A 27,667-nucleotide genomic window follows, 5' to 3' on the forward strand; every position below is an offset into this window, starting at 1 on the left:
CTGCCCAGATATTAGACATGCCTGAGAGTTGTTTTGGGTCATCAGTCTTCTGACTGGTTTGGTGCAGCCCACCATAAATTCCTTTCCTGTGCTAACCTCTTCATCTCAGAGTACCACTTGCACCCTACATCCTCAATAACTTACTGGATGTATTCCAATCTCTGTCTTCCTCTACAATTTTTGCCCTCTACAGCTCCCTCTAGTACCATTGAAGTCATTCCCTCATGTTTTAACATATGTCCTGTCATCATGTCCCTCCTCCTTATCAGTGTTTTCCATGTATTCCTTTCCTCTCTGATTCTGCACAGAACCTTCTCATTCCTTACCTTGTCAGTCCACCTAATTTTCAACATCCATCTGTAGCACCACATCTTAAATGCTTCAATTTTTTTCTGTTCTGGTTTTCCCACAGTCATTGTTCCACTACCATACAATGCTGTACACCAAACATAAATTTTCAGAAATTTCTTCCTCAAATGTTTGACACTAGTAGACTTCTCTTTGCCAGGAATGACCTTTTTGCCACTGCTAGTCTGCTTTTGATGTCCTCCTCACTCTCTCCATCATTGGTTATTTTACTGCCTAGGTTGAAGAATTCCTTAACTTCGCCTATTTTGTGACATCAGTCCTGATGTTAAGCTTCTCACTGTTCTCATTTCTGCTATTTCTCATTACTTTTGTCTTTCTCAGATTTACTCTCAATCCATATTCTGTACTCATTAGATCATTCATTCCATTCAGCAGATCATGTAATTCTTCTTCACTTTCACACAGGACAGCATGTCATCAGTGAATCAAATCATTGATATCCTTTTAATTCCACTCCTGAACCTTTCTTTTATTTTCATCATTGCTTCTTTGATGTACAGATTGAACCGTAGCGTCAAAAGGCTACATCCTTGCCTTACACCCTTTTTAATCCGAGCACTTCATTCTTAGTGGTCCACTGTTATTATTCCCTCTTGGCCCTTGTACATACTGTTGATTATCCGTTTCTCTCTATAGCTTACCTCTATTTTTCTCAGAATTTTCAACATCTTGCACCATTGTACAATGTCAAATGCTTTTTCCAGATTGACAGATCCTATGAACGGGTCTTGATTTTTCTTCAGTCTTGCTTCCATTATCACCCACAACGTCGTCAGAATTGCCTCACTCATGCCTTTACATTTTCTGAAGCCAAACTGATCATCATCTAGCACATCCTCAATTTTCTTTTCTATTCTTCTGTATATTATTCTTGTCATCAACTTAGATGCATGAGCTGTTAAGCCAATTGTGCAATAATTCTCACATTTGCCTTCTCTTGCACTCTTTGGAATCGTGTGAATGATATTTTCCAAAAGTCAGATGGTATGTCGCCAGACTCATACATTCTACACACCAATGTGAATAGTCATTTTGTTGCCACTTCCACCAATGATTTTAGAAATTCTGATGGAATGTTGTCTATCCCTTCTGCCTTATTTGACCGTAAGTCCTCCAAAGCTCTTTTAAATTCTGATTCTAATACTGGATCCCCTATCTCTTCTAAATTGACTCTTGTTTCCTCCTCTATCACATCAGACAAATCTTCCCCTCACAGAGTCTTTCGATGTATTCTTTCCCCCTATCCACTTTCTCTTCTGCATTTAGCAGTGGAATTCCCATTGCACTCTTAATGTTACCACCGTTGCTTTTAATGTCACCAAAGGTTGTTTTGACTTTCGTATATGCTAAGTCTGTCCTTCCAACAATCATTTCTTTTTTGATGTCTTCACATTTTTCATGCAGCCTTTTCATCTTAGCTTCCCTGCACTTCCTATTTATTTCATTCCTCAGCAACTTGTATTTTTGTATTCCTGAGTTTCCCGGAACAATTTTGTACTTCCTCCTTTCATTGATCAGTTGAAGTTTTTCTTCTCTTAGCTATGGTTCCTTTTCAGTTACCTTCTTTGTACTTATGTTTTTCTTTCCAACTTCTGTAATTGCCCTTTATATGGAAGTCCATTCCTCTTCAACTGCACTGCCTACTGAGCTATTCCTTATTGATGTATCTATACCCTTAGAGAACTTCAAGCATATCTCGTCATTCCTTAGTACTTCCATATCCCACTTCTTTGTATATTGATTCTTCCTGACTTCTTAAATTTCAGCCTACTCTTCATCACTACTACATTGTGATCTGAGTCTATATCCACTCCTGAGTATGCCTTACGATCTAGTAACTGATTCGGAATCTCTGTCTGACCATCATGTACTCTAACTGAAATCTTCCCATATCACCAGGCCTTTTCCAAGTATACCTCCTCCTCTTGTGATTCTTGACCAGAGTATCTGCTATTACTAGCTGAAATTTATTACAGAACTCAATTGGTCTTTCTCCTCTCTCATTCCTTGCCCCAAGCCCATATTCTCTTGTAACCTTTTCTTCTACTCCACTCCCTACTACTGCATTCCAGTCCCCCCTGATTTAATCAAATCAATATGGAATGTTGTTAGAAGGGAGACAGGAAAAGTAACCACTGGGGTAGGTAGTATTACTGTTAAAGAGAATGATACCATCTTAACCAACTGTACACAGGTAGCCAATGTATTTAACAATCACTTCTTAAGTGTAGGAGAAAAAAATTGGTGAGAATAGTTCAGAAGAAAAAGCCAGGCAGTACATGGAAGAGTCAGTTTTGAACAACATTAGTCAGATTAAGTTTCATCTAACATCCTCTTGTTAAATAAGGAAAATTATTAAATCTTTGAAAAATATATGTTTTGAGTCACATATGTAATGCATCACTGACTCAGGGTATTTTTCCAGACAGGTTAAAATATGCCATTGTCAGGCGTCTCTACAAAAAGGAGGAAACCACAGATGTCAATAATTACCGGCCAGTAACCTTGCTTACAGCATTTTCAAAAATCTTTGAAAAAGTAATCTACTCAAGAGCGGTTAGCCACCTCAACAGTAATGGGATACTTAGTAAATCACAGTTCAGATTTCAGAAATGCTGTTCTACTGAGACAGCAATACACAATTCCACTGTCCACATAATAAAGTCTTTAAATAGTAAAATGTCACCAGTAGGAATATTCTGTGACTTAACAAAGCATTTGATTGTGTGAACCATGAGATTATGTTCGAGAAATTACAATTCTATGGTATAAATGGAACAGCATATAAGTGGTTTAAGTCATATCTACAGAACAGGAAGAAAAAAGTCTCTTTATATGCTTCAAGTGATTCAAAGGAGTTTGCCACTTCATCTAACTGGGGTGAAATTACATTCGGTGTTCCACAAGGTTCGATCATGGGTCCCCTCTTGTTCTTGATATATGTGAATGACCTCCCTTCTTATGTGAAACAAGATGCTGAACTGACACTGTTTGCTGATAATACAAGCATAATTATTAATCCAGTAAAAGAAAGTCCAATAGAAAATAATACAAATAAGGTCTTTGGAAAAATTATTAATTGGTTTTCTGTGACTGAGCTTGCTCTGAACTTTGAAAAAACACAGTACAGTACATTGCTGCAAAAAGTATAATTCCTTCAATAAACATAACACATCAAAAGAAATCAGTAGCCAGGGTAGAGCATACTAAGTTTTTGGGTGTACATATAGATGAGAATCTTAATTGAAAAATTCATATTTTGGATCTCCTAAAGCAACTAGGTTCAGCAACTTTTGCAATCAGAATAATTGCCAATTTTGAGAGTGTAGAAATTAGTATGCTAACATACTTTGCATACTTCCACTCTCTGATGTCATACGGAATAATATTCCGGGGCAACTCAACACTTAGGCAAAAGGTATTCACTGCTCAAAAGAAAGTAGTTAGAATAATGTGTGGGGTTCATAGTCACATATCTTGTAGGCATCTGTTTAAAAGGTTAGAATCATTACTGCCTATGATGTCTCACCACAGCATTGACATCAATCTGACTGTTACAAACAGATGCATGATTCATTGCTGAATTCCACTCAATGTTCCAATTAATTCTGGCTCCACACCATGCAAATCTCTGTTGTCTGTGGTAAGGTGTCAGCAATAAATGACACTTGCCAGCTCCATATACTAATCCAGCTTCTATAATCTGTTCCCAGCAGTTCATCACAGCACTGTCTCTAATATCTGCCTGGATTTCAACTGTTGGCAGTCCTCTATTCATCAGAGCCAGTTGAACAGTCATACAATCTTCTTGTGGTGTAGTCCTTCTGGAAGGACACTGCTCTTCTGTTCCATCTAGTCACCTCTCATTCTATAGTCATTGAACAACAACCAGTAGTTTGTGCAGTCGGTTAGTATGATGCTCCTGAATCTTCATGCCAAAGATTCTGCCTTTCTCGAAGTCTGAAAGATGGCAGTACATTGCACATGTATGTTCTCTGAGCATGGTGTTGCAATCTACCTCTGAAAATTTCCATTAACATTAGGTGCACCCAATAGCCATTGCCTATACTTTTCTTCATTTGTTGGAATAACTATTTCCTGAACTGAGAATAAGGTTGTATAAAGATTAAATTTCAAACAACAGTCATGGAAATATTGGAGTGTCGGACTGGTAGCATTCAATCAAGACAATTATAGTGTAACATTTTCCATTTTTGATAATATACTGTATTTGAGGTGGCGAGCAATCGAAAGATACATAAACATGGTTTACATTTTCACTGAACTTTCAGGTGGTGTCCTTCATCAGAATTAACAGACCAATAAAAAACTCAAACACACGTTCACAAACAGGTACACTGGCTTATCACAGCAGCCCAAATGGCATGAGGGGCTGTGCTGGGTGGAGTGGATGTGATGAACAAGGTGGAAGAGAGGGAAAGAGAGGTTTGGAGGGGTGGCAAGGGATGGTGGAGAAGGGAAGCTGAATTTGGTACACAAAGTGGTGTAGTGAATTAAAAGGCTTAGGGAACAGCATGGAGAAATGTCCGAGGATGGTCCAAAAAGCAAAAAGCCAGTTCACCATGAACTATAAAATACATATTATTGAGGAGCATCAGTATGATGTATTTCAGTTTCTAATAAGGCTGGAGAAAGAGTTAGATCACATAGTATTTTGTAGACTAATGGTTAAATGTGGGAGGCATAGAGACAGGAGTGAAGGTCATTGATGGACAGGAACTGTAGAAGTGAGGCCAGGATAGTGTGGGATCAGAAGATGTCTTGTAATAATAATTCCCATGTATGCAGTTCAGAGAAGAGATTGTTTGGATAGACTGTGGTGTGAGGATCCACATGGTACTGTTTGTGAAGTATGTTGTGATCAGTTCTATGCTCTGCCACCATCACTGAGTGGTCAGGTTTGCTCTTGGACACAGTTTGGCAGTAATCATACATTTAAGTGGACAGCTGGTTGGAGATCATGCCCACATAAACGTGTGAAAAGACTTTAATCCAGGTTTGACACAGACTAATCATCCACCAATATGAATGGCCACTGCCAAACTGTGACCAAGAGAAAAGTTTATTCCCTTGTGGCAGAGCATGCTACTGAGCATAACACACTTGACTTCAGTGACTGCCTTGTAACTCATGCCAACAGGACACCCCCCACCCACCTTCCCAATATCAGCTCCTCTCAATTCCGCATGGATTGGAATTTCCCTTACAGCATATCCTCTGATCCCATGTCTTATCTGGCCATGATCTCTGCCAGCCCTTCCCATAGCCACCTCAACTCTTTTTTCCATGCCTTTATCTTCACTTCAATAATGTACACCTGCACTGTTCTCTCTGCAGTCCCCCTTCCTCTTTGCTATCTTTCTCCCCCTTTTCTAACCAATTCCACCACTTGGATTGTTACAAAAACTTCCCTGCCTGCATCAGGACAGGTTATCTAGTTCTGCATTCCTTTTCTCTTACCTTGTTCTTCCTATCCTCTTCCGTTGTCTCCCTTCCCTCCCATACATCATCTTCTCTTCTCCTTCTCTTCTCTCCAGTCCTTTCTTCTCCACCCCTTTCCTTTGTTTGCCTCACCTATTCTGTCCTCACACTAGTTGAGCTGCAGTCTTGGTGCAAAGTAGTCCATTTTTTCCCAAGTTGTTACTTCTCAGAACAGATATTGTCTAAAAGCTTGATAACAATTTCAGTTAAGTTTATGCACCTGTCTGTCATTCAACAAATCAGCCAAATTTAGTGAATATCTTCACTTCTTTCAGTCTTTGTATTCCATCTTCAGCCAACTACAGCTTATCTCCATCTGTTAAAGAGATACAATGTAGTAGTCAGGCAATAACTTTCTATTTCCTAAAGCTTGAACACCAATCAACTGAAAAATCTAAGTCAATACAAAGAATAATACTAAAAACCAAAGAGTAAAGCAGATTGTCCATGCACTCCTCACCACAGAATAATGCTGCATTTCACTGTGCATTCACAGATGTTCTTCTGGCAACTCCCATACATCTACAACTTTACAGTACTGGTTTTTTTTTTTTTTTTTTTTTTATTTTTTTTTTTTTTTTTTTTTTTTTTTTTTTTTTAAAAAAAACTTTCATTCTGAATTAATTTTACTGTGTAAATGAAAGGAGGAATATATCCACATTTAACTGTGTTAGTCACTCAAATTACTTTTAAATCATTGAAATTCATGATTGTGATTGGCTGGCTGAATACCCCGCAATGTAACAATCTCTTATGATACTACAAGTTTTTCTACCTTTCCAATAACTGCTAACTTGTGAAATCTGCAACAATGTGTCTGTTTTTTGACCATCTTGGAAATATGACAACAGACCAGAGACTAATCACCCTCAAAAGGTTCAAAGTGATTCTCATTTAATGGCAACTTTTTGAAAACATTAGACTGGTTCATGGACAAGAAGTAATTCATAATTTATCTATGCATAACATAATGATACATCAACCTTTGAAAATTTCAATATCCTTGAAATACTGTGATCTTATCATGGAAAGCAAAAGAAATGTATTTAATGAACGTACAACATTGATGTTATAATATGTCTTTTGGAGTAAGTCTTAACATATTAGTCTCTACTTACAATTAAATGTATGATTAGTAATTATGGGCTTTCAATAAATTTTCCAGCTGCTACAACACCAAAGGACTGCAGTCCTTCCTTGTCACCACTGAATGCAAATGCCTTTTCGAAGTCCATTGACAACAGTGTTCTCTCAAGGTGAATTTAACATTATTTATATTGTCTAAATTATTGGTCTGCTTTTAATTTCATATGTTATGCTTTTCTCCAAGGCTTACATTCATAAATGCATTCTGATTAAAAAAAAAAACAGTTTATGTGGTTTCTATTACTGTGTTAATTTAAGATGCTGTATTCACAGTCCACTTCATATGTAAAATAAAAACACACATAATTGAGAATTGCATGGTGGCTCAGAGAGGAAGAGAGAGAGAGAGAGAGATTTCAGGAGGACTGGAATGAAAAACACAACCTGACTGAGCTGGCAGAAGCAGATGAACACAAGTTTTAAGGCTTTTTGAAGCTGATTTATGTTCCCTTGCTTTATGCAAATCTCTACACAATTCAACAGTAATGCCTCTCCTAATTCTTTCCAACATTTCTCCAAAGATGAGCATGAGCTACATTTCTAGTAACATCTAACAGTATGCACTTAACACTTAAAAAATTATGAACAGAACCACATGAGTTGCTCACAGCTAATTCATTATAATATTTGTCAATCAGTCCCAATAATAATTATATTTGAAATTATAGTTGGTTTTGGTCGCTGTTGCCCCTCTCATGAAATCTAAAAGGAAAGGAAAATCTAAATTAACAAATACAAAAAACATACTGTAAAATCTTCGTATACACTGCTTGCTATATAAAATCAATGATAACAGTGAAACAACACCATAATTACACAAAAATTAAGACATGTGGAACTAGTGTGGCTTTGAATGCACCACCCCTATAACTGATTACTGATTACAGAATGTTACTTTTCAAGCATTATCATCTTGCAGATAGCAGGCATCTTTATATTGAATCTGTTGGAGTTGGAAGTCCCATAATTACTGAAGCAAACAGTTTCTGCCTCTCTTTGTATGGCTGTTAACAGTTTCTAGTTTGTTGTAGAATCATAGAACATATTTTGAGTTCAAATATAATGAGGTACCTTGAAAAGAATGACCTCCGCCAAGTCAACTAGCATGGATTTCAAAAACATAGATCATATGAAAACCAACTTGCAATTTTCTCATATGACTCATAATCATAGCATAGGTATGGCATATAACCAAGTTTTTGGCTTTCCATGTATGTCTATATCTTGCACTTCTATACAATATAGCTAGCATATCTTATAGGTATGTCCACTGCAATAATAAGTCAAATAAGCTTTCAATAAAAACAGACTTCTGTAATTACCATGAATTCACTGGAGGTTAATACAACACCTAAATATATTAACACAACTGACAGAGAAAATAGTAGATGGAAATGTGAGTTAGTTTCATAAACTGAATTTGAAAACTGTATTTCAATCCCACAATAGCAATAATTTTAATAAAATAAATTAAATGCAATAATAATTAATCAAGTCTTTCAGATTCTACACATCTAGTTAAAAGAAAAGGTCACATATCATCATATTAACTGACCAAAATTTTTTACTAAGAACCTTACCAGCAATATTTTCCTCTCATCCTTCATTTCTGCCAACTCTCATCATACCATCCACAAAAGCTACCAGTTTTCTCATAACAATCATGCCTGCTGTCATCCTGCATCTCCCTGTGTGGCACATTACTGCCAACAGGCAAATATCCCAAGGTTACCTGGAAAATAGTTCCCAAATTTTGGTCATGTTTAGAGATATTAGAATTGTTATATCACCCTCTCATCAGTCAATACTGGGACTGATTCACTCAAAATTGCCCACTTCAGTCATCTGCCATAGATCCCCCATACAAAAATATCCCCAGTAGTCAGAAGAAAGCACAGGTCACGTCTGTCTGCAAGAAGTGTTGCAGAAGTAATACATCCATTTGTTGTACTGTTTTAGAACATATTTTGAGTTCAAAAATAATGAAATACCTTCAACAAAATGACCTTCTCCAAGTCAGTCAGCACAGATTCCAAAAACATAGATCATGTGAAACCCAATTCACACTTATCTTACTTGACATACTGAAAGCCATGAGTCGAGGCAATCAGATAGATGCACTATTTCTCAATTTCTAAAAAGCATTTGACTCAGTACCCCATCTACACTTACTATCAAAATTATGATCATGTAGTTATCAAGTGAAATTTTTTACAGGATTGAAGATTTCTTAGTAGGCAGTACACAGTATGTCATCTCTGATGGAGAGTCATCAGCACTGAGACCCTTGCTGTTCATGTTGTTTATTAATGACCTCATTGACAAATATTAACAGCAACCTCAGATGTTCTGCATATGGTGCAGTCATCTATAACAAAGTATTGTCTGAAAGAAGCTGTACAAAAATTCTGTTAGATCTTGATGAAATTTAAAAGTACTGCAAATATTGGCAATTTGCTTTAAATTTTCAAAAATGTAAATGTTATAACCTTTAATCACCAATAATTGCGTGGATATTCAAACACACTCACTTAGAAACAATAGCTGGTTACATGATAACAACTCAGTATCTCTTATTCGACTGCCGTGCCATGACATGCGGCCAGCGCCGTTTGTAGCTAGGTGGCACTCCCGCGCTCAGCCGAGTTGCGGAGCGCCTCTATCGTCGTTGCACATACTGTCGTGGCGGCACTGTTAAATGTGGCACTGTCACAACACATTTCCCCCCTTGAAAAAAAAACACTCACTTCCTTGGAGACATGGACAGTGCGGAGACATCCATGGCCTCTTGTGAGGCCCCGAGAAGATCCCGCGGAGAGACATGAGAGTATGCTCAAAAATGTCCAGGATGGAAGCTCGTGCATGGAACGTGCCTCCTGGATGAGATGATGGGTGAAAACTCCGGAGCAGCATCTATAGGTGTCATGGACCTGGGGGTGTGCTCCAGCGAGATGGGTCCCGGAGAAGGCGGTGTCGCGACTGGGGCCAGTTCCGGCGTACTCGGCAGCGGTAGCGACGTCGGCTGCATCAACATGTGCAGTAGATTGGCAGCAGTGACAGGACTGGCTTCTCAGGCTGGTGGAGGTGAAGGAAGGGGCGCTGGCCCCGGCATGGCCAACACTCGTGGGCGCATCTGGTCGTAATGGCGAACAACCATGCCGTCGTCCGTACGTGTTTCACAAAGCTGGCGGCCACGAAGAGCCTTGACCATCCCTGGAATCCATTTAGGGCGAGATACAGACCCTCGTGCCCACATGTCAGCACCCACCGAGTATTTTCCCACACTAGGGGACACAGCACAAGGCCTGACAGGGTGAAGGAGGTGCAGTAGAGTGCACAGTTGGCGGCCATGCAAGAGTTCAGCAGGGCTGCGATCACCTAGAGGCGTGAAGCGATAAGAACTCAGAAATTGCAGCAGAGCGTTATCTGTGGAAAAATCACTAAGGAATTTTTTCATCTGGCTTTTGAAAGTGCGGACAAGGCGCTCGACCTCCCCATTCGATTGCGGATGGAAGGGCGGTGCTGTAACATGATGAATCCCTTGTCCAGTACAAAAATCACGGAAGGCCTGCAAAGAGAACTGAGGGCCATTGTCCGTGACGATCGTGGATGGAAGACCTTCTAGCGCAAAGATTTTGGACAAAGCCAGCGTTGTCACTGCAGTGGTGGGCGACGGATATCGAGCAACAAACGGAAACTTTGAGAAGGCGTCAATCAACAGTAGCCAATAAGTACCGAGGAAGGGGCTGGCAAAGTCAGCGTGCACCCGTTCCCATGGCTGCGCCAGATCAGGCCATGGAGAGGGCATTGTACGAGGTGCAGCCAGTTGTTGAGCACACTGACCACACGCAGCAACCACGTGGGCGATGTCCGAATCAACACCGGGCCAATAACCGTGCCTGCGGGCCAGGGACTTAGTCCGAGAAATACTCCAATGGCCTTCATGCAACAGTTTGAGAACATCTTTGTGAAGAGAGGCTGGCACCATGACCCTTGGAGATGCGCCATCCATGGCCAGAAGAACAACACCGTCATGAACAGACAGACAAAGGCGGAAGGCATGGTAGTTGCGAAGGGGATCCGATGCCTGGCCCTTGGTCCTGTCCGGCCAACCCCGTTGAACAAAACCGATCACCTGACGCAGGACCGGGTCCCGCGCAGTAGCCGACACGGCCTGCGAACCTGTAAGTGGAAAACCATCGACCGCACAACGTTCTTCCTCATCAGTGTGGAAACAGAGTAGTTCATCACGATCCAAAACTGGGTCGGGGCCAATCGGTAATCGCGACAATGCGTCAGCGTTGGCGTGCTAGGCCGTGGGGCGATGTGAATCTCATAGTGAAAACGAGACAAGTATAATGCCCAACACCGCAGGTGGTGAGCTGCCTTATCCGGAAGCGATGCCGATGGGCTGAACAGAGAGACCAGCGGCTTGTGGTCGGTGATGAGGTGAAACTTAGAACCATACAAAAAAACGCTGATCTTTTTTAGAGCATAAATGATAGCGAGCACCTCTTTTTCGATTTGAGAGTAACGCCGTTGCGCATCGTTGAGGGTCTTGGAAGCATAGGCGATGGGTCGTTCTGACCCATCCTCATACCAATGGGCGAGAACAGCCCCTAGGCCATACTGTGACGCGTCAGTCGCCAGAACCAAGTGCTGACCCGGACGGAATGTGGCAAGACAAGGTGCCGACTGCGAATGAGCCTTCAGGCAGACAAAAGCCTGCTCACACTCATCGGACAAACAGAAAGGGACGTTTTTGCGTAACAACTGATGCAGAGGATGAGCTACCGCCGCCGCGGATGGAATGAATTTGTGATAATAAGCAATCTTGCCTAAAAACGCATGAAGTTCTTTTACCATAGATGCCCGGGGTAGAGCGTTAATGGCTGCAACGTGCTGATGTAGAGGATGTATACCCTCACGGGACAAGTGGAAACCAAGATACACAATGGAGGGTTGGAAGAACTGTGACTTGTCCAGATTGCACTTCAACCCAGCCGAATGCAAAACCCGAAACAGTGAACGCAAATTGCGAAGGTGCTCCTCAGTGGAGGCCCCCATGACAACAATGTCATCCAGATAGTTTATGCAGCCGGGAACGGAAGCCGTGAGCTGTTCCAAAAACCGCTGAAAAATGGCCGACGCGCAAGCGATGCCAAATGGTAACCGCTGGTACTGATACAACCCACAAGGAGTGTTGATGATGAGAAATTCCTTGGAAGAAGGATCCAACGGCAACTGATGGTACGCCTCTGATAAGTCAAGTTTGGAAAAGAACTGGCTGCCAGCGAGCTTGGTAAATAACTCCTCAGGACGGGGAAGAGGATAAGTGTCAATGAGGTTCTGAGCGTTGACAGTGGCTTTAAAATCACCACACAATCGCAGACTCCCATTTGGTTTAGAATCCACCATGATTGGCGATGCCCATTCGCTGGAGGTAACAGGAAGGAGAATCCCTGAAGCTGTTAACCTGTCTATCTTAGCCTTGACAGGTGCACGCAACGCCACCGGAATAGGGCGTGCCAGGAAAAACTTAGGGTGAGCTGTAGGTTTAAGAGTAATGTCGACTTCAAAATCCTTGGCACGACCCAGACCAGCAGAACACACGGACGAAAATTCAGAACACAATCCATCCAGCTGTTGATATGGAATATCCTCAGATATGAGGTGCACATCATCATCAATGGAGAACCCGAACAACTGGAAAGCATCATAACCGAACAACGCAACGCTCCAGCAGGTCGTAGGGAATGGGCGCGGACCACAGAGGAAGCACATGCAGCCGTTGGTGGAGGGGGAAGGCCATAGGCATAAATACTGGACCAGGTCCACTCGAGGAGCAGTCTCAGGTCACACCTGATGAAGGTCACGAGCTTCGTGACCGAAATATCGTGCAAGTACGACGCTGATATCTGGCAGAACACCCGACAACCCAAGATGTCATAACCGAACAGGTTTTCAGTGCCCACATGATCCACCACATAAAACGTGAGGGGCCTAACAACAGACTTGTAGGCAGTGGAAGCATCAAACTGGCCAATGATAGGAATTTTCTGTTTATTATAAGTTCTCAGATTTCGCATAACTGGAGACAAGGGAGGGGAGCCCAACTCCAAATATGTGCAAGAATTAATGAGAGTTACTACAGAGCCAGTGTCCACTTGCATGCGAATGTCTTTATCCAGAACACGGACAGTAACAAACAACTTATTTGTTTGAGAAAGCACACAGTTAACATCCATGTTCGATGCCTCGTCCTCGTCGACAGGAACTTTAGGGGACTGACACACAGAAGGAATGTGGCCTTTTTTCCTACATGAATTACATGTGGCCCAACGTTTTGAACATGCGGCCCTGTCATTCTGTACGAAACAACATGGACAAGAAGGAAGTGCGGAACGAACCTGCTTCTGTGGTTGCTGTTTTCGCTGCGAGCGTTGCGGCCCAACACGACGTTGTTTACGCGAGTGAACCGCTGCCACATCTTCATTCTCCTGTGAAACAGGCAAATTGTCCGTGTCAAAAGTTGTCTGTACAGCGCCTACATCACACCATGTGTCTATTTGCACGCCAGCAGCGTGAGACACTTCAAAGGATTGAGCGATGCTTAGAACTTCTGACAACGACGGGTTTGGCATTTGTAGGGCACGTTGCCGAACTTCTTTATGAGGAGCAAGCCATAGAATAGCATTCCTAACCATTGAATCAGCATAAGACTCATGATGAGTGTCCGTGACAAACTGACATTTCCTACTCAGACCGTGTAGCTCCGCCGCCCAAGCCCGGTAAGATTGACGGGGCTGTTTATGACACCAGTAGAATGCCACGTGGGCGGCAATGACGTGGGTGTTTTTTCGGTAATAGTTAGACAATAAGTCACACATTTCTTGGAAGGACAGAGAGGCAGGTTCCCGCAGATGGGCTAACTGAGATAGCAGCTGATAGATCCGTGGGGAAATCCAAGATAGAAATAACGACTTACACATAGGAGTGTCAACAATGCTGAAAGCCAAGAAGTGTTGCCACAAACGCTTCTCATAATCCTCCCAGTATTCAGCGGCCTCGTCGTAAGGAGGGAATGGAGGCGGAGAAGAGGAAGACGGACGATGAGTAAGCGACGTCGACAACACCTGAATAGCAGCCGTCAGCTGTGTTTGTTGTGCCTGAATAGCAGCCGTCAGCTGTGTTTGTTGTTCAATGAGCACTTGCATAAGCTGTTCCATGTCTGCCCCATCACGAACACACAAATTCACAACGCAGTGAAAATATCCGACCTCGTCACCAAAAAGTGTTATAACCTTTAATCACCAATAATTGCGTGGGTATTCAAACACACTCACTTAGAAACAATAGCTGATTACATGATAACAACTCAGTATCTCTTATTCGACTGCCGTGCCGTGACATGCGGCCGGTGCCGTTCGTAGCTAGGTGGCGGTCTCGCGCTCAGCTGAGTTGCGGAGCACCTCTATCGCCGTTTGCGCGTACTGTCATGGCGGCACTGTTAAATGTCATGGCACTGTCACAACAGTAAAACTGTGCACTCCACAAAACAAAAAAAAAAGAAGTAACCTATTATTATATCATCACTGAATTGCCACTGGAATCAGTCAACTCATATAAATACCTGGGTGCAACATTTTGTAGGGATATGAAGTGGAATAATGATGTAGGCTCAATCATGAGTAAGGCAGGTGGTAGACTTCAGTTTATTGGCAGAAGTCTAAGAAAATGCAATCAATCTAGAAATGAGATTGACTTACAAATGACTTGTGCAATCCATCGTAGAATATTGCTCAACTGTGTGGGACCTGTACAAAAGAGGACTAGCAGGGGATATTAACATATACAGAGAAGGGCAGCAAAAATGGTCACAAGTTTGTCTGAATTATGGGCAAGTGTCACAGAGATGCCGAAGGGACTGAAATGGCAGACTGTTGAATATAGACGTAAACTATCCTGAAAAAGGCTACTTACAAAATTTCAAAAACTGGGTTCAGATGATGATTGTATGAATATACTACAACTCCCTGATTAATTATCACTACATGAGGATTGTGATGACAAGATTAGAGTAATTGCAGTGCACACAGAAGCATTCATACAGCCTTTCTTACAATGCTCCATATGTGAATGAAATGAGAAAAAGTCCTAATAACTGGTTCACTTGGACCCGCCTTTTCCATGCACTTCCTAGCAGTCTGCAGAGTATAGATAAATCTGTATAGATATAGTATAGATAAATCTGGCACCATTACTGGAATATTTCTTGGGTACTGTAAAAACTTTATAATTTTCTGCAGTCAACACACTGTTTATGTGGCAGATATCCCTTTTTGGTACATGTTTCACAACTTCTTATTTAACATGACCTAGGACTCTAGTAGTAGTGTTTGAAAGATGTTGTGCACATTTTATGTGTACTAAGGCATAAAGAAAATATAACAAAACAGAGAAATTAAATGCCATCTGAACATATATACAGATCTTACAGTATATAACAAAGAAAATAAATGACAAAAAGAGACAGTGAATGTGTAAAATCTAACTCAAATTACCAATTAAATAAACTGAAGAGACAAAGAAACTGATACACCTGCCTAATATCATGTAGTGCCCCCTTGAGCATGTAGAAGTGTCACAACATGATGTGCCATGAACTTGACCAATGTTTGAAGTAGAGCTGGAGGGAACTGAAACCATGAATCCTGCAGGGCTATCCATAAATCTGTATGAGTGTAATGGGGTGGAAATCTCTTCTGAACAACATGTTGCAAGGTATCCCAGACGTGCTCAATAATGTTCATGTCTGGGGTGTTTGGTGGCCAGCAGATGTGTTTAAATTCAGAAGAGTGTTCCTGGAGTAACTCCGTAGCAATTCTGGATGTGTGGGATGTCACATTGTCGTGCTGGAATTGCCCAAGCCCATCAGAAAAAACACAATGGATGCAGGTGATCAGACAGGATGCTCATATATGTGTCACCTGTCAGAGTCATATCTAGATCTATCAGGGTTCCCATATCACTCCAACTGCATACACCCCACACCAATACAGAGCCTCCACCAGCTTGAGCAGATCCTGCTGAAATGCAGGGTCCATTGGTTCATGAGTTTGTCCCCATACCCGTACATGTGTATCTACTCGATACAATTTGAACATATTTCCAGTCCTCAACAGTCCTAAGTCAATGTTGATGGGCCCAGGCTTTGTGTCATGCAGTTATCGAGGATACACAAGTGGACCTTTGGCTCTGAAAGTTCATATCAATGATGTTTCATTGAATGACTCACACACTAACACTTGTCGATAGCCCAGCATTGAAATCTGCAGCAATTTGCAGAAGGGTTGTACTTCTGTCACATTGGGTGATTCTCTTCAGTCACAATTGGTCCTGTTCATGTAGGGAGCAATGTTGGAGATTTGATGTTTTATCGGATTCCAATATTCACAGTACACTCGTGAAACAGTCATACAGGAAAATACCAACTTCATCGCTACCTCGGAGATGCTGTGTCCCATCACTAACGTGCTGATTACAACACCATGTTCAAACACATTTAAATCTTGGTAACCTGCCATTGTAGCAGCAGTAACTGATCTGACAACTGCACCAGACACTTGTTGTCTTGTACAGGCACTGCCGACCTCAGCACCATATTCTGCCTGTTAAAGTATCTGTATTTGAATACATATGCCTATACCAGTTTCTTTATTGCTTCAGTGTATGTAGTTTCAGAACAAAAAGTCTCAAACCTGAATTAATAACAAAAATACAGAAAAATTAAGGTGAAGGTTTTAAAGCTTGGGTGTAAGCACCCCCCCCCCCCCCTCACTCCTATTCCCAACTTGAGTAGAACACACATAACACATACAACCTTGTGAGACTGCCTGGAACGGCCTTTTTTGGGATGTTGTTCAACTAGTGCAATCTCTTCATGAGAATTTCTGCAATTTTGTTGTTTTATGGTAGGTTCGTATTGATAACACCAAGTCTCATTACCTATGATAATTTTTTCTAACAAAGAATTGATCACATCTTGCCCTTCAGTCAAGTTATGGCAGGTGTCTACTTGTTGTTGTTTTTGTTTGAGAGTCCACATATGCAGAACAAACTTTGCACACACTTTTCTCTACTTCAAAACATGCTGGAGAACGTCTTGAAGACTAACAAACTATATGGCAATTCCACTGCTTAATATAGCATGCTCAAGCTGACTAGTCAAATGCACATTAGTTGTTTACAATTGTTAGTTCAAGCTACCACCACAGTTACTGTGCTGGCATTTCTCATACACCAGGAATAAAACCAGTCTTGGAACAATGATGAGCAATGTAAACTGATTAGCCAAAAAAACATTATGACCACTGCCCACTGCAACACTGGATGCCACCTGGTAGCGTTGTGGGCAAGTGACATGGTAACAAAAGTATGTAAGTGGAGCAGACACCACCTGCATCCCTTCATGCTTGGTGTCTTTCACAGCAGCGATGTCATCTTTCAGCAGTATAAATGTCTGTATCTCAAGCCAGAACTGTGTTACAGCGATCTGAGGAGCCAATGTCAATGTCTTGGCATCCAAATTCGTCTGATGTAAATCCTATGGAACCTATCTGGGTCACTCTCAGGCACCACATCGCATGCCCAAATCAGCGGTCCATTATTTATGTGAATTACAGGACCTGTGCATAGACATCTACATCTACATCTACATCTACATTGATACTCCGCAAGCCACCCAACGGTGTGTGGCGGAGGGCACTTTACGTGCCACTGTCATTACCTCCCTTTCCTGTTCCAGTCGCGTATGGTTCGCGGGAAGAACGACTGCCGGAAAGCCTCCGTGCGCGCTCTAATCTCTCTAATTTTACATTCGTGATCTCCTCGGGAGGTATAAGTAGGGGGAAGCAATATATTCGATACCTCATCCAGAAACGCACCCTAATCTAATGCCACATACCTCCACAAACCTACCAACAAACTGTTGGATCCTTGTTACACAGAATCAGTGATGTATTTCATTCCAAAGATGGACAAACAAGCTATTAAGCAGGTGATTATAATGTTTTAGCTCATCAGTGTATGTGTTTATTACATATGTACTAATTTTATATCAACATATTGTAATGTAAAATCATATATAACATCTGCAATCTTAAGTTAAAACCACCCCATCAATGCCTCACAATGCCATTTGATTTCTTTGATGTTTACTGTAAGACTGCATTTTCAGTTACCATGTAATCTTTTTGGTGGTTGTAGATTCTTTGTTTCACAGTACACTAGAATACATAAATAACGTCTTTGAAATAGTAATGCAAGAAAACTGTTTTGCAACTTGATGCCTATGTAATGTGAAGTAAAAAATTTATATACCACAGGTGAAAATCTGCACTTTCAATAGCAATCATTATAATGTTTCCCCAAGGATCTACAATTAACTTAATTAAAATAAATCATATTATTAGTTAAATATTTATTTTCTACACACTAAAAAATTATTTCTATGACTTCGTACCTCTTTCTTCACTAACTATGCTTTCTCAGTGGAATACTATTATGTCTGTCCTAAACTATAGGTGTTTCCTTTTTTCTTTTGACTTTGAAAGTTTCACTTCAATGGCATGTGAGTGACTAGTCTACTTTTTCTCATATCTGAACACTATATTTTTTCTGAAACTATTAACCTGAATACTTAATCCACAAAATAAAATTATTGTCTTTCACATTTTAATAAAATTACTGTATTTTTCGTAGTTTATTGCAGCTGCCGAAATTCTGCCATTCATTGTGTATTTCAAATGATCTCAAAGTGTTGGTTAAAGTAATTACTTTCAACTCTCAAAGGAACTGTATGATACTAACTTGTTATTGTGATTCTTAGGTCAGTTGAGCAGCTCAGCAATCCTATGGAATTGGAGCCTCGAAGACCAAAAAATGTGGCTCCTGTGAGTAGAAGTGGTGGTAGTAGAGGTGGAACATGGGGCAGCATATCCAGAGTTTTTGCTCGAAGTCGACATCGTAAGGCAGCCAGCCCAAGTCAGGAGGGTAAGTGACAGGGTACGCACTCAGATTTACATAAATTTCACTGTTTTGTTGTTTTCCAATCCATTATTATGAGATGAAACAATTATTTAAAATGTTTCTTGATTCACTTATAATTTACTTATTACAATGTGATGCCCTTATCAGAGACTGGACTAGCTTATAAGTAAATATGTCAGCTAATATGTAACATGAAGCTATTCTCATCATACAAACCATGTCTAATGACTTTCAGTGTGTTTTATCAATATCCTCATTAATGGTTTCATGTATTTGAACGTGAAATGGTAGTTACAAAATTTAATTAGATTTATCAGGGAGAAAATGGAATGCAGAAAACTCCAAATATTTGTCAATGAAACAATTTTGGTTTTGAAATGGAATTTTCAAACTGCAATCTTTCTGTAGAAGGCTTATCTTCAACATACATTTTGAACATTTCTCACTCAAAATCCTTGTGTTTTAATCTTTTGTATTCAGATTTACACTGAGAGACAATACAAGAATCGTCTTCATAGATTACAAATTTTTCATTTTACAAAAACTTCGTCATGTGACAGCTTCTCACACTACAAATTTTCAGTAGCACAAGTTGCAAGTGAAATAAAATATACTTACATAGAAGACAATAATACTGTGCCTTGTTTTTAGTTGCCCTACAAACCAATGTTACCAAACAGCTTAAACATGTAAGTTCTAGTTAGAGACAACAAGGAATTACAAAGATTCACATAAAAGAAATTTATGATGCTATTTCATAAATTCTTGTTGTACCATTATATGTACATCCATTGAAAACTTTTTTGTGCATTTTAAAGAAGATCTATGTTTCTTAAATAATAACTGAAGCGTTAAAAATAGAAATAGGTATATATAAATGAGATCAGAGACCAAATGCTGTGACTCATTAGGATTTGTTTGTTTCAGATGCTATCCACAGAAAAATATGCTGGAAACATGGAGTTTCATTTATCATGATTGTTTTTTAAGGCATAGATATAAAACTGAAAATTCATTACTGTGATAATCATTGCATTTTTCATTTTAATTCTACAGAGGCATCAGATGCATACCGCAGTTGGTCACCATTAACAGAGGAAGGGTATGCAGAAAAACTGAGATTGTTGAGAGAAGCTGCCTCCATCCCAATGGAAAGGTGGCGAGCACCTACAGTATTAGCATGGCTTGAAATTGCTCTCGGTATGCCACAGTACGGTCCTCGATGTGCAGAGAATGTTAAGAGTGGCAAGGTATGTTTGCACACAGATACATATGTAGTTGTCACTGCAGGAAAGTTAATAGAAGTATTCAAACCTGAAATGTTGCTTGACAAAAGACACATTATTGCTAATAACACTGCACAAACTAAAAGCACATATTTACTCTTCAATAGTCAGAGCCAGACTGCTCGAAGCAAAGAAAGTCTGTGTTAACCATCCTCATATGAATGTCAGAGAGGTGACCTAGTGAACAGGTTGTACTTTGTAATTTTTTTGATTGCTTCACAGTCTGCAGGCCCCACAGAGACTACTCCCCCCTAACCTCCCCTCCCCCCCCCCCCCCCCCCCCCTCTCTTTAGTATGGAGTACGATTGAGAGGGAAGCATTTTGCCTTCACTCAGTCCAAAATACAATCCTGTATGTGCCTCACTGACTGCATGGGCAGCTAAAACAGGGGTGTTGTTCATCATCCAAGCTTGGGGGTGTAGACACAGCTGAAGGCAGAGTCTGTTGTTCAATGTGGTGCAATGAAGAGGGTTCAAGCTCCTCTGGCATATTTGCCACAGTGTCTGGCATGTGTGTGAGTGGATCATCATTGAGGACTAGGCTCATCAGGCAGTACAATGACAACTGTGTTGTCTCCCCTTTGAAGAACTTTTTGTGGGTGCCAGTCATATAGTGTCATCTCTTAAATCACATAGTCACAAAATGAGAGTGCCTTATTCACGAGAAAACTTTTGTTATGCTTGTATGTGTTCAAATGTGTGTGAAATCTTATGGGACTTAACTGCTAAGGTCATGAGTCCCTAAGCTTACACACTACTTAACCTAAATTGTCCTAAGGAGAAACACACACACCCATGCCCGAGGGAGGACTCGAACCTCCGCCGCGACCAGCCCCACAGTCCATGACTGCAGAGCCTGAGACCGCTCAGCTAATCCCGCGTGGCAATCTATCCTGTGTAGTTTTGGTAGTGATGTGTGATGTGTTTTCATACTCTGCTGACTAATTTCAGTAGCTCTGACACATTTGATCAGTCAACAAATTCTGCTGTGAGATGCAATGGTTCACTATACAAGACTTCTGATACAGATGCCTGCAAGTCCTCTTTGAAGGAAATGTATATGCCCAGTGTCACCCAGGGAAGTGTGTATGCCCAACATCACCCAAGAAAATGCATCACACCATTATTTCCCATTTATTTTATCCTTCAAGGACATCAGTTAATGGTAATAATAGTGCTGTTCCTTGAGGTGAGGCAGACTGTGAATGGGACTTGAACCAGGGACTTCTGTCTTTCACGGGTGTTTACAGACTGAGCTGTCCAAACACAATTCATGACCCACTCTCACAGTTTTACTTCTGCCAGTAGCTCATCTCTACCCTCAAAATTTCACCAAAGTTCTGCTGCACACATTGTGCAACTAACAAAACTGGAAGAAAGGATTTTGTGGGAGACATTGATTAGACAAAGCATAGGGAATTTTTTACAGAATGAATAATCACTCTTCAGTGGAGTGTGTGCTGATTTGAAACTTCCTGGAAGATTTAAACTGTGTTCACTCTAGAAACTATCTCACAGGCTGTGGCTAGGCCACATCTCCACAATATCCTTTCTTCCAGAAGTGTTAACCCACAAGTTACACAGGAGAACTTCTGTGAAGTTTTGAAGGTATGAGATGAGTATTGGCAGAAGTAAAGCTGTGAGGGTGCGTCATGAGTTGTGCTTGGATAGCTCAGTCAGTAGAGCACTTGCGCACAAAAGGCAAAGGTCTCACATTTGAGCCTCTGTCCAGTACACAGTTTTAGTCTGCCAGGAAGTTTCAAACCAGTGTACACTCTGCTGCAGTGTGGAAATTCTTTCTGGAAGGCCATTAGTATTTACAATCTGTGTAAATAATCTTGTGGACATGTCAGAAGCTCTGTGAGACTGTTCATGGATGATGGTGTTATGCATAGAAGAATAGCTCTGGCAGAAAACAGTAGTGAAATAACAGAAAGACACAAAGAATGTCTATGTTTGGGACAAGGACCAGCTGTTGACTCTCAGCATAAATAAATGTAATGCATTGTACATAAATAGGCAGAAATACCTGTTGCTCTTTGATTACACAATTGGCAATGAATCACTGAAATTAGTAACAAGTGTAAAATCTGGAACAACCATCTGGACTGACTTAAAGTAGAAACAATCTCTTTAACACTTCAAGGACTGGGCAGCTAGGGTTAATTCAATTGGGTGACATCAGTACTGTGCTTTTTCATAGATTTTCTGAATTTTGTGTAGAAAATTCTAATATAAACAACCTTGTCAGCTTTTTTTCTATGAACTACTGCAAAGAAAAATAGACTTAAAACAGTGACCATTGTTTTATATTGAAAATGTGTTGCTTTCACAATAACAAAAAATGTGTTTTTCATCTTCCATTTCCTAAATTGAGATACAGTTATAAGCTGTTGGTACTGAAATAAAACAGTTTCAAAATGTAGTTTTTTACTGAAAATCACATAGTTATATTGGCCTTAATATGAAAAATTTCCCAACATTTTGGAAAAGCAAAGTCACATTCTTCACAACAGTACCTAATATCTTTTCTTGCCACTTTCCTAGATCTTGTCTTGACTCGTTTTACACAAACCTTAAATCTCCTCTGAAGCCATCTTGATATTTCTGTGCTGTAACAAATTTAGGAAACAGTTTCCACTGAGTCTCTTTACTAGTGAACTATTTTGAGTGGAAGTTGATACAACCAGGACATCTGTGTTCACCAAAACTGCTGTCAATTCAGTAACAAATTCAACACGATGTTTGCATTTAGACATAGACAGTGTATTTAGAAAAACACATGAATTTACAAACACATCATAAAAATGTGAAAAAAAATTTTCTTCTGTCACTTCATTTGTCTCTGTTCAGAAGGATAGTAGTCCATTAGCTGGTCACTGCATGTGACCTTGTGAGGTGTAACGTGTGGCAACAAGGGAAATGTAAACATCACAAAGCAAAAAACACACACTGTTGTCTGTATTCCTTTCCTGCCAATGTGAGGAATAGGTGCTGCTATCTGTTTTTTTTTTTTTCTTTTTTTTTTTTTTTTTTTTGGTAGTACAAGCATCATACAGTACCTTTTTACTGATGACAGATGCAAGACAATATATTTACAAAGGTGAGAAGTGGTCACTGTAGGTCCTATGCTGCTTATCTTTCTGGAGTATTATCCACACAATGTAGGAGCTACATCACTCATCCCCAAAGTGTTGAAACTATTGTAGGAAAAGTTGATGCCAGGCTGAGATTCGCTGGAAGAACCCATATAAAATGTAATTCACTTACAAAATGTAAGTCACTTATAAAACACTCATTCAACTGATTCTTAAGTATTCTTCATCATTCTGGGACCTTTATCAGGTAGGATTAGTAATAAAGGAGACACTGATAAGAATGGCATATTTTGTCATGGGTTTGTTTAGTAAATATGGGAACATTATGGAGATACTCATCAAACTCCAGTTCCAAATGCTACAAAATTGCGTATGGTAAGAGGGGTTTACCGTTTATTCTGAAATCACACATTCGAAAAAGAGATAACCAACATACTGCTTCCCTGCACATACAAAAGGAATGGGAAAGAGAGGAAATAATAGTGGTATGAGAAGCATCCTTCAAATACTTGACGAGGTGGCTTGCAGAGTAGGTGTAGGTGTAGGTGTAAAAAAGGCATCAAGTGGCAAATAAGCACATAATCAAGGGTCAATGACTAACTCAGTTAGTAAACTTGTGAATGCCATCAGAGCATACTCATACAGTATAGATACAGTCATCGTCTCTCGCAGTGCTGCAGTCCAGTTGGGTCTAATAGTGGTCACAGATAGTATATATAGACCTAAATAGCAAAGTCACAAGGTAGGGAGACTCTCCACCCATATGAAAAGCCACCACTACGAAAGGTGAATTTAATCACCTGACTGAAGAGCATGCTACACATAAGTGTTTCCTATTCCCTTCAGTCACACAGTCTTGCTGCCTTCATTTCCACTAACCCTTGCTGCTAGTCAGTAAACTGAAATTCCTTCACAGTACCTACTCATGCCTACATTCCCAAGCCATTCCCCCAGTTCCCTCACTAACTTTATACTTTTCCTTGTTGCATACATTAGTTATTTTATAAACTCAATTTGGATATCTCTCTATCTTCCTAGCATCTTTTCTTTTAATCTGAGTGCTTCACCTGCCTTCACAGTGCTTTTTTAATGGTTTCTGTTTGTCCTACTCTTCAGTTTCCATCTTACCTTCCTGCTCCATGTGAAATCATTACACATCCACATTGGGGTGCAGTATTAGGACACATGAACATGTGTGTGTTTGTGAGAGAGAGAGTGTGTGTGTATGTGTGTGTGTGTGTGTGTGTGTGTGTGTGTGTGTGTGTGTGTGAGCATACATATATGTGTGCACACAAATACATACTCATGTGCATGCTCATGCAGTATGTGTGCATACAGATGATGGATGTGAACTTGATATCTAAGCGACAGGTGTAGACAGTTTGTTTATGTGATCACTACAGAAGACAGTAGACAGTAATAACGGTCCCTCCCTTCACTTATCATGACCACTGAAATTCCAGATACTGAGATAAGTTGTTGTGGAGTAGAAAAGCAATTAAAACTGTTTAGTAGTGGAAAACCATATGGACCAGATGAGATACCTGTAAGGTTCTACAGAGATTATGCAAAAGAACTTGCTCTCCTTCCAGCAGCAGTTTTTTCATAAGTTGCTGGGACAATGAAGGATTCATAGTGACCGGAAAAAAAACACAGGTGATTCTCATTTTCAGAAAGTATCATAGGGCAGATGCACATAATTCTATACCTGTATCACTGAGACAATCTGTCGCAGAATTATTTAGCACATTTTATGCTCACATATTATGATATCTTTGCAGAATGAAAATCCCCTCTATAGAAATCAATACGGATTCTGCAAACAGAGATCTTGTCAAACTCAGCTTGCTCTGTTCCTCCATGAGACTCACATCAGCGCAGACAACTGTGTTCAGACTGATGCTATGTTCCTTGACTTCAGAATGGCATCTGATACAATCTCACACTGTCATTCAGTGAGAAAAAATATGAGCTTACTGGTCATCGGACCATGTTTTTGTGACTGGATTCAAGGCTTCCTTGCAGACCAACTCAGCAAATCACTCTTAATGCTATGCAATCAACAGATTATAGGTAATTCCAAGAAAACACAGGAAATGTGATAGCACCATTATTGTTCACAATATATACATAAATGATCTAGTAGATAACATTGGAAGGCTGCTTGCAGACGGTGCAGATGTCTGTAAGAAGGCAGCAATGTCAGAAGGCCATAGGAGGAGGACCTGCACAAGACCCATGAATGGTGCAGGGACTTGCAGTAGGCCTTGAATGTAAATAAAAGTAACACATTGCACAAACATAGAAAAAGAAATCCACTACTGCACACTATAAGTGTCAAATTGCTGGAAACAGGAACTATCGCAAAATACAATGAAGAGCCAAAGAAACTGGCGCACCTGCCTAATATCATGTAGGGGCCTCTCGAGTACACAGAAGTGCCGCAACACAAAGTGGCACGGACTCGACCAATGTCTGAAGTAGTGCTGGAAGTCCATCAGAAAACACCATGGATGCAAGTGATCAGACAGGAAGCTTACATACATGTCACCAGTCAGAGTTATATCTAGATATATCAGAATCTCATATCTCCTCCAACTGCACACACTCCACACCAATACAGAGCCTCTGCCAGCTTGAACAGTCCCCTGCTGACATGCAGGGTCCATGGATTCATGAGGTTGTCTCCATCCCGTACACGTCCATCCACTCAATACAATTTGAAACAAGACTCGTCCAACCAGGCAACATGTTTCCAGTCATCGGCAGCCCAATGTTGGTGCTGACAGGCCCAGGGGAGATGTAAAGCTTTGTGTTGTGTAGTCATCAAGGGGCACATGAGTGGGCTTTTGGCTCCAAAAGCCCATATCAATGATGTTTCATTGAATGGTTTGCACGCTGACAATTGCTCATGACCCAGCATTGAAATCTGCAGCAACTTGCAGAAGGGTTGCTCTTCTGTCACATTGGATGATTTTCTTCAGTCATCATTGGTCCCGTTCTTGCAGGATCTTTTTCCAGCTGTTTGATTTGATGTTTTACTGGATTCCTGATATTCACAGTATACTCGTAAAATGGTTGTATAGGAAAATCCCCACTTCATCACTATCTCGGAGATGCTGTGTCCCATTGCTCATGCACTGACTATAACACCACATTCAAACTCACTTAAATTTTGATAACCTGCCATTATAGCAGGAGCAACTGATCTAACAATTGCGCCAGACACTTGTTGTCCTATATACATGATGCCAACTGCAGTGCTATATTCTGTCTGTTTACATATATCTGTATTTGAATACACATGCCTATACCAGTTTCTTTGGCACTTCAGTGTAACTAGGAGTGAATCTAAGTGGGATGACCACATAATACAAATTGTAGGAAAAGCAGATGTGAGACTGACATTCATAGGGAGAATCTTAATGAAATTTAGAATCTTAGAGAAATGTAATTCATCCATGGAAGATGGGCTAACAGAAAATCTTGTTCAACCAATACTTAAGTATTGCTTAGTCTGGGACCCTTACTATATCATACTAATAGTGGAGACAGACAAGATCCAGTAAAGAGCAATATGTTTCATCTCGGGATCATTTAGTCAGTACAAGAGTGTTATGGACACAAACTCCAATGGCAAATGCTACAAGAGAGACTTTGTCCACCTCATAGAGGTTTGCTGCTGAAATTCCAAGAGAGTATGTTCCAGAAAGAGTAGGACAATGTATAACTTGCTTCCAGATTTGTCTCACAAAATGACAATAAAGAGAAAGTTGAAGAAATTAGAGGTAATGTGGAGAGCTACCAACAATCATTCTTCCCACATGCCATTTGGGAATGGAACAGAGAAAGGGAAATCAGACAGTAGTACGACAAGTACCCTCCACCACACACCATCAGGTGGCTTGTGGAGCAAGATGTAGATATAGAAATCCAGTGCTTAGTGATTCATTTATCTTGTGAGTGATTATTTTATTCATCAAATTGTTCCACCTATATCATGCACAGTACTTATGGCTAGTGAGAATACATGACTTGTAGGTGCCACATTGGCACTAGGAATCAATTGTAGAATCTTTCTAAAGATATATTACTGCTTCTCTATGCTTGACAAAGAAGTGTTTATCAGAATTTATTATTCTAGCTCATATATTCACAAGAGTAAGCTCTGAAACTAATAAGAAGTGACATAGAAATTGTGTACTAACGTATCAAG

The 27,667-nt window shown here is 40.4% G+C and overlaps 1 protein-coding gene across 1 annotated transcript in view; it reads left to right on the forward strand.

Annotated features, from left to right (window-relative positions):
• Nucleotides 1-27,667, forward strand: part of LOC124789070 (kazrin) — a 1,028,805-nt gene that overhangs the window by 889,756 nt on the left and 111,382 nt on the right. The window contains exons 11-13 of the mRNA XM_047256362.1: nt 7,037-7,127; nt 18,908-19,071; nt 20,125-20,318. Coding sequence (XP_047112318.1) covers nt 7,037-7,127; nt 18,908-19,071; nt 20,125-20,318 — 449 coding nt within the window. The remainder of the gene's footprint in view (nt 1-7,036; nt 7,128-18,907; nt 19,072-20,124; nt 20,319-27,667) is intronic.

Source organism: Schistocerca piceifrons, chromosome 3, assembly GCF_021461385.2.
Source record: "Schistocerca piceifrons isolate TAMUIC-IGC-003096 chromosome 3, iqSchPice1.1, whole genome shotgun sequence".
NCBI lineage: Eukaryota > Metazoa > Arthropoda > Insecta > Orthoptera > Acrididae > Schistocerca > Schistocerca piceifrons.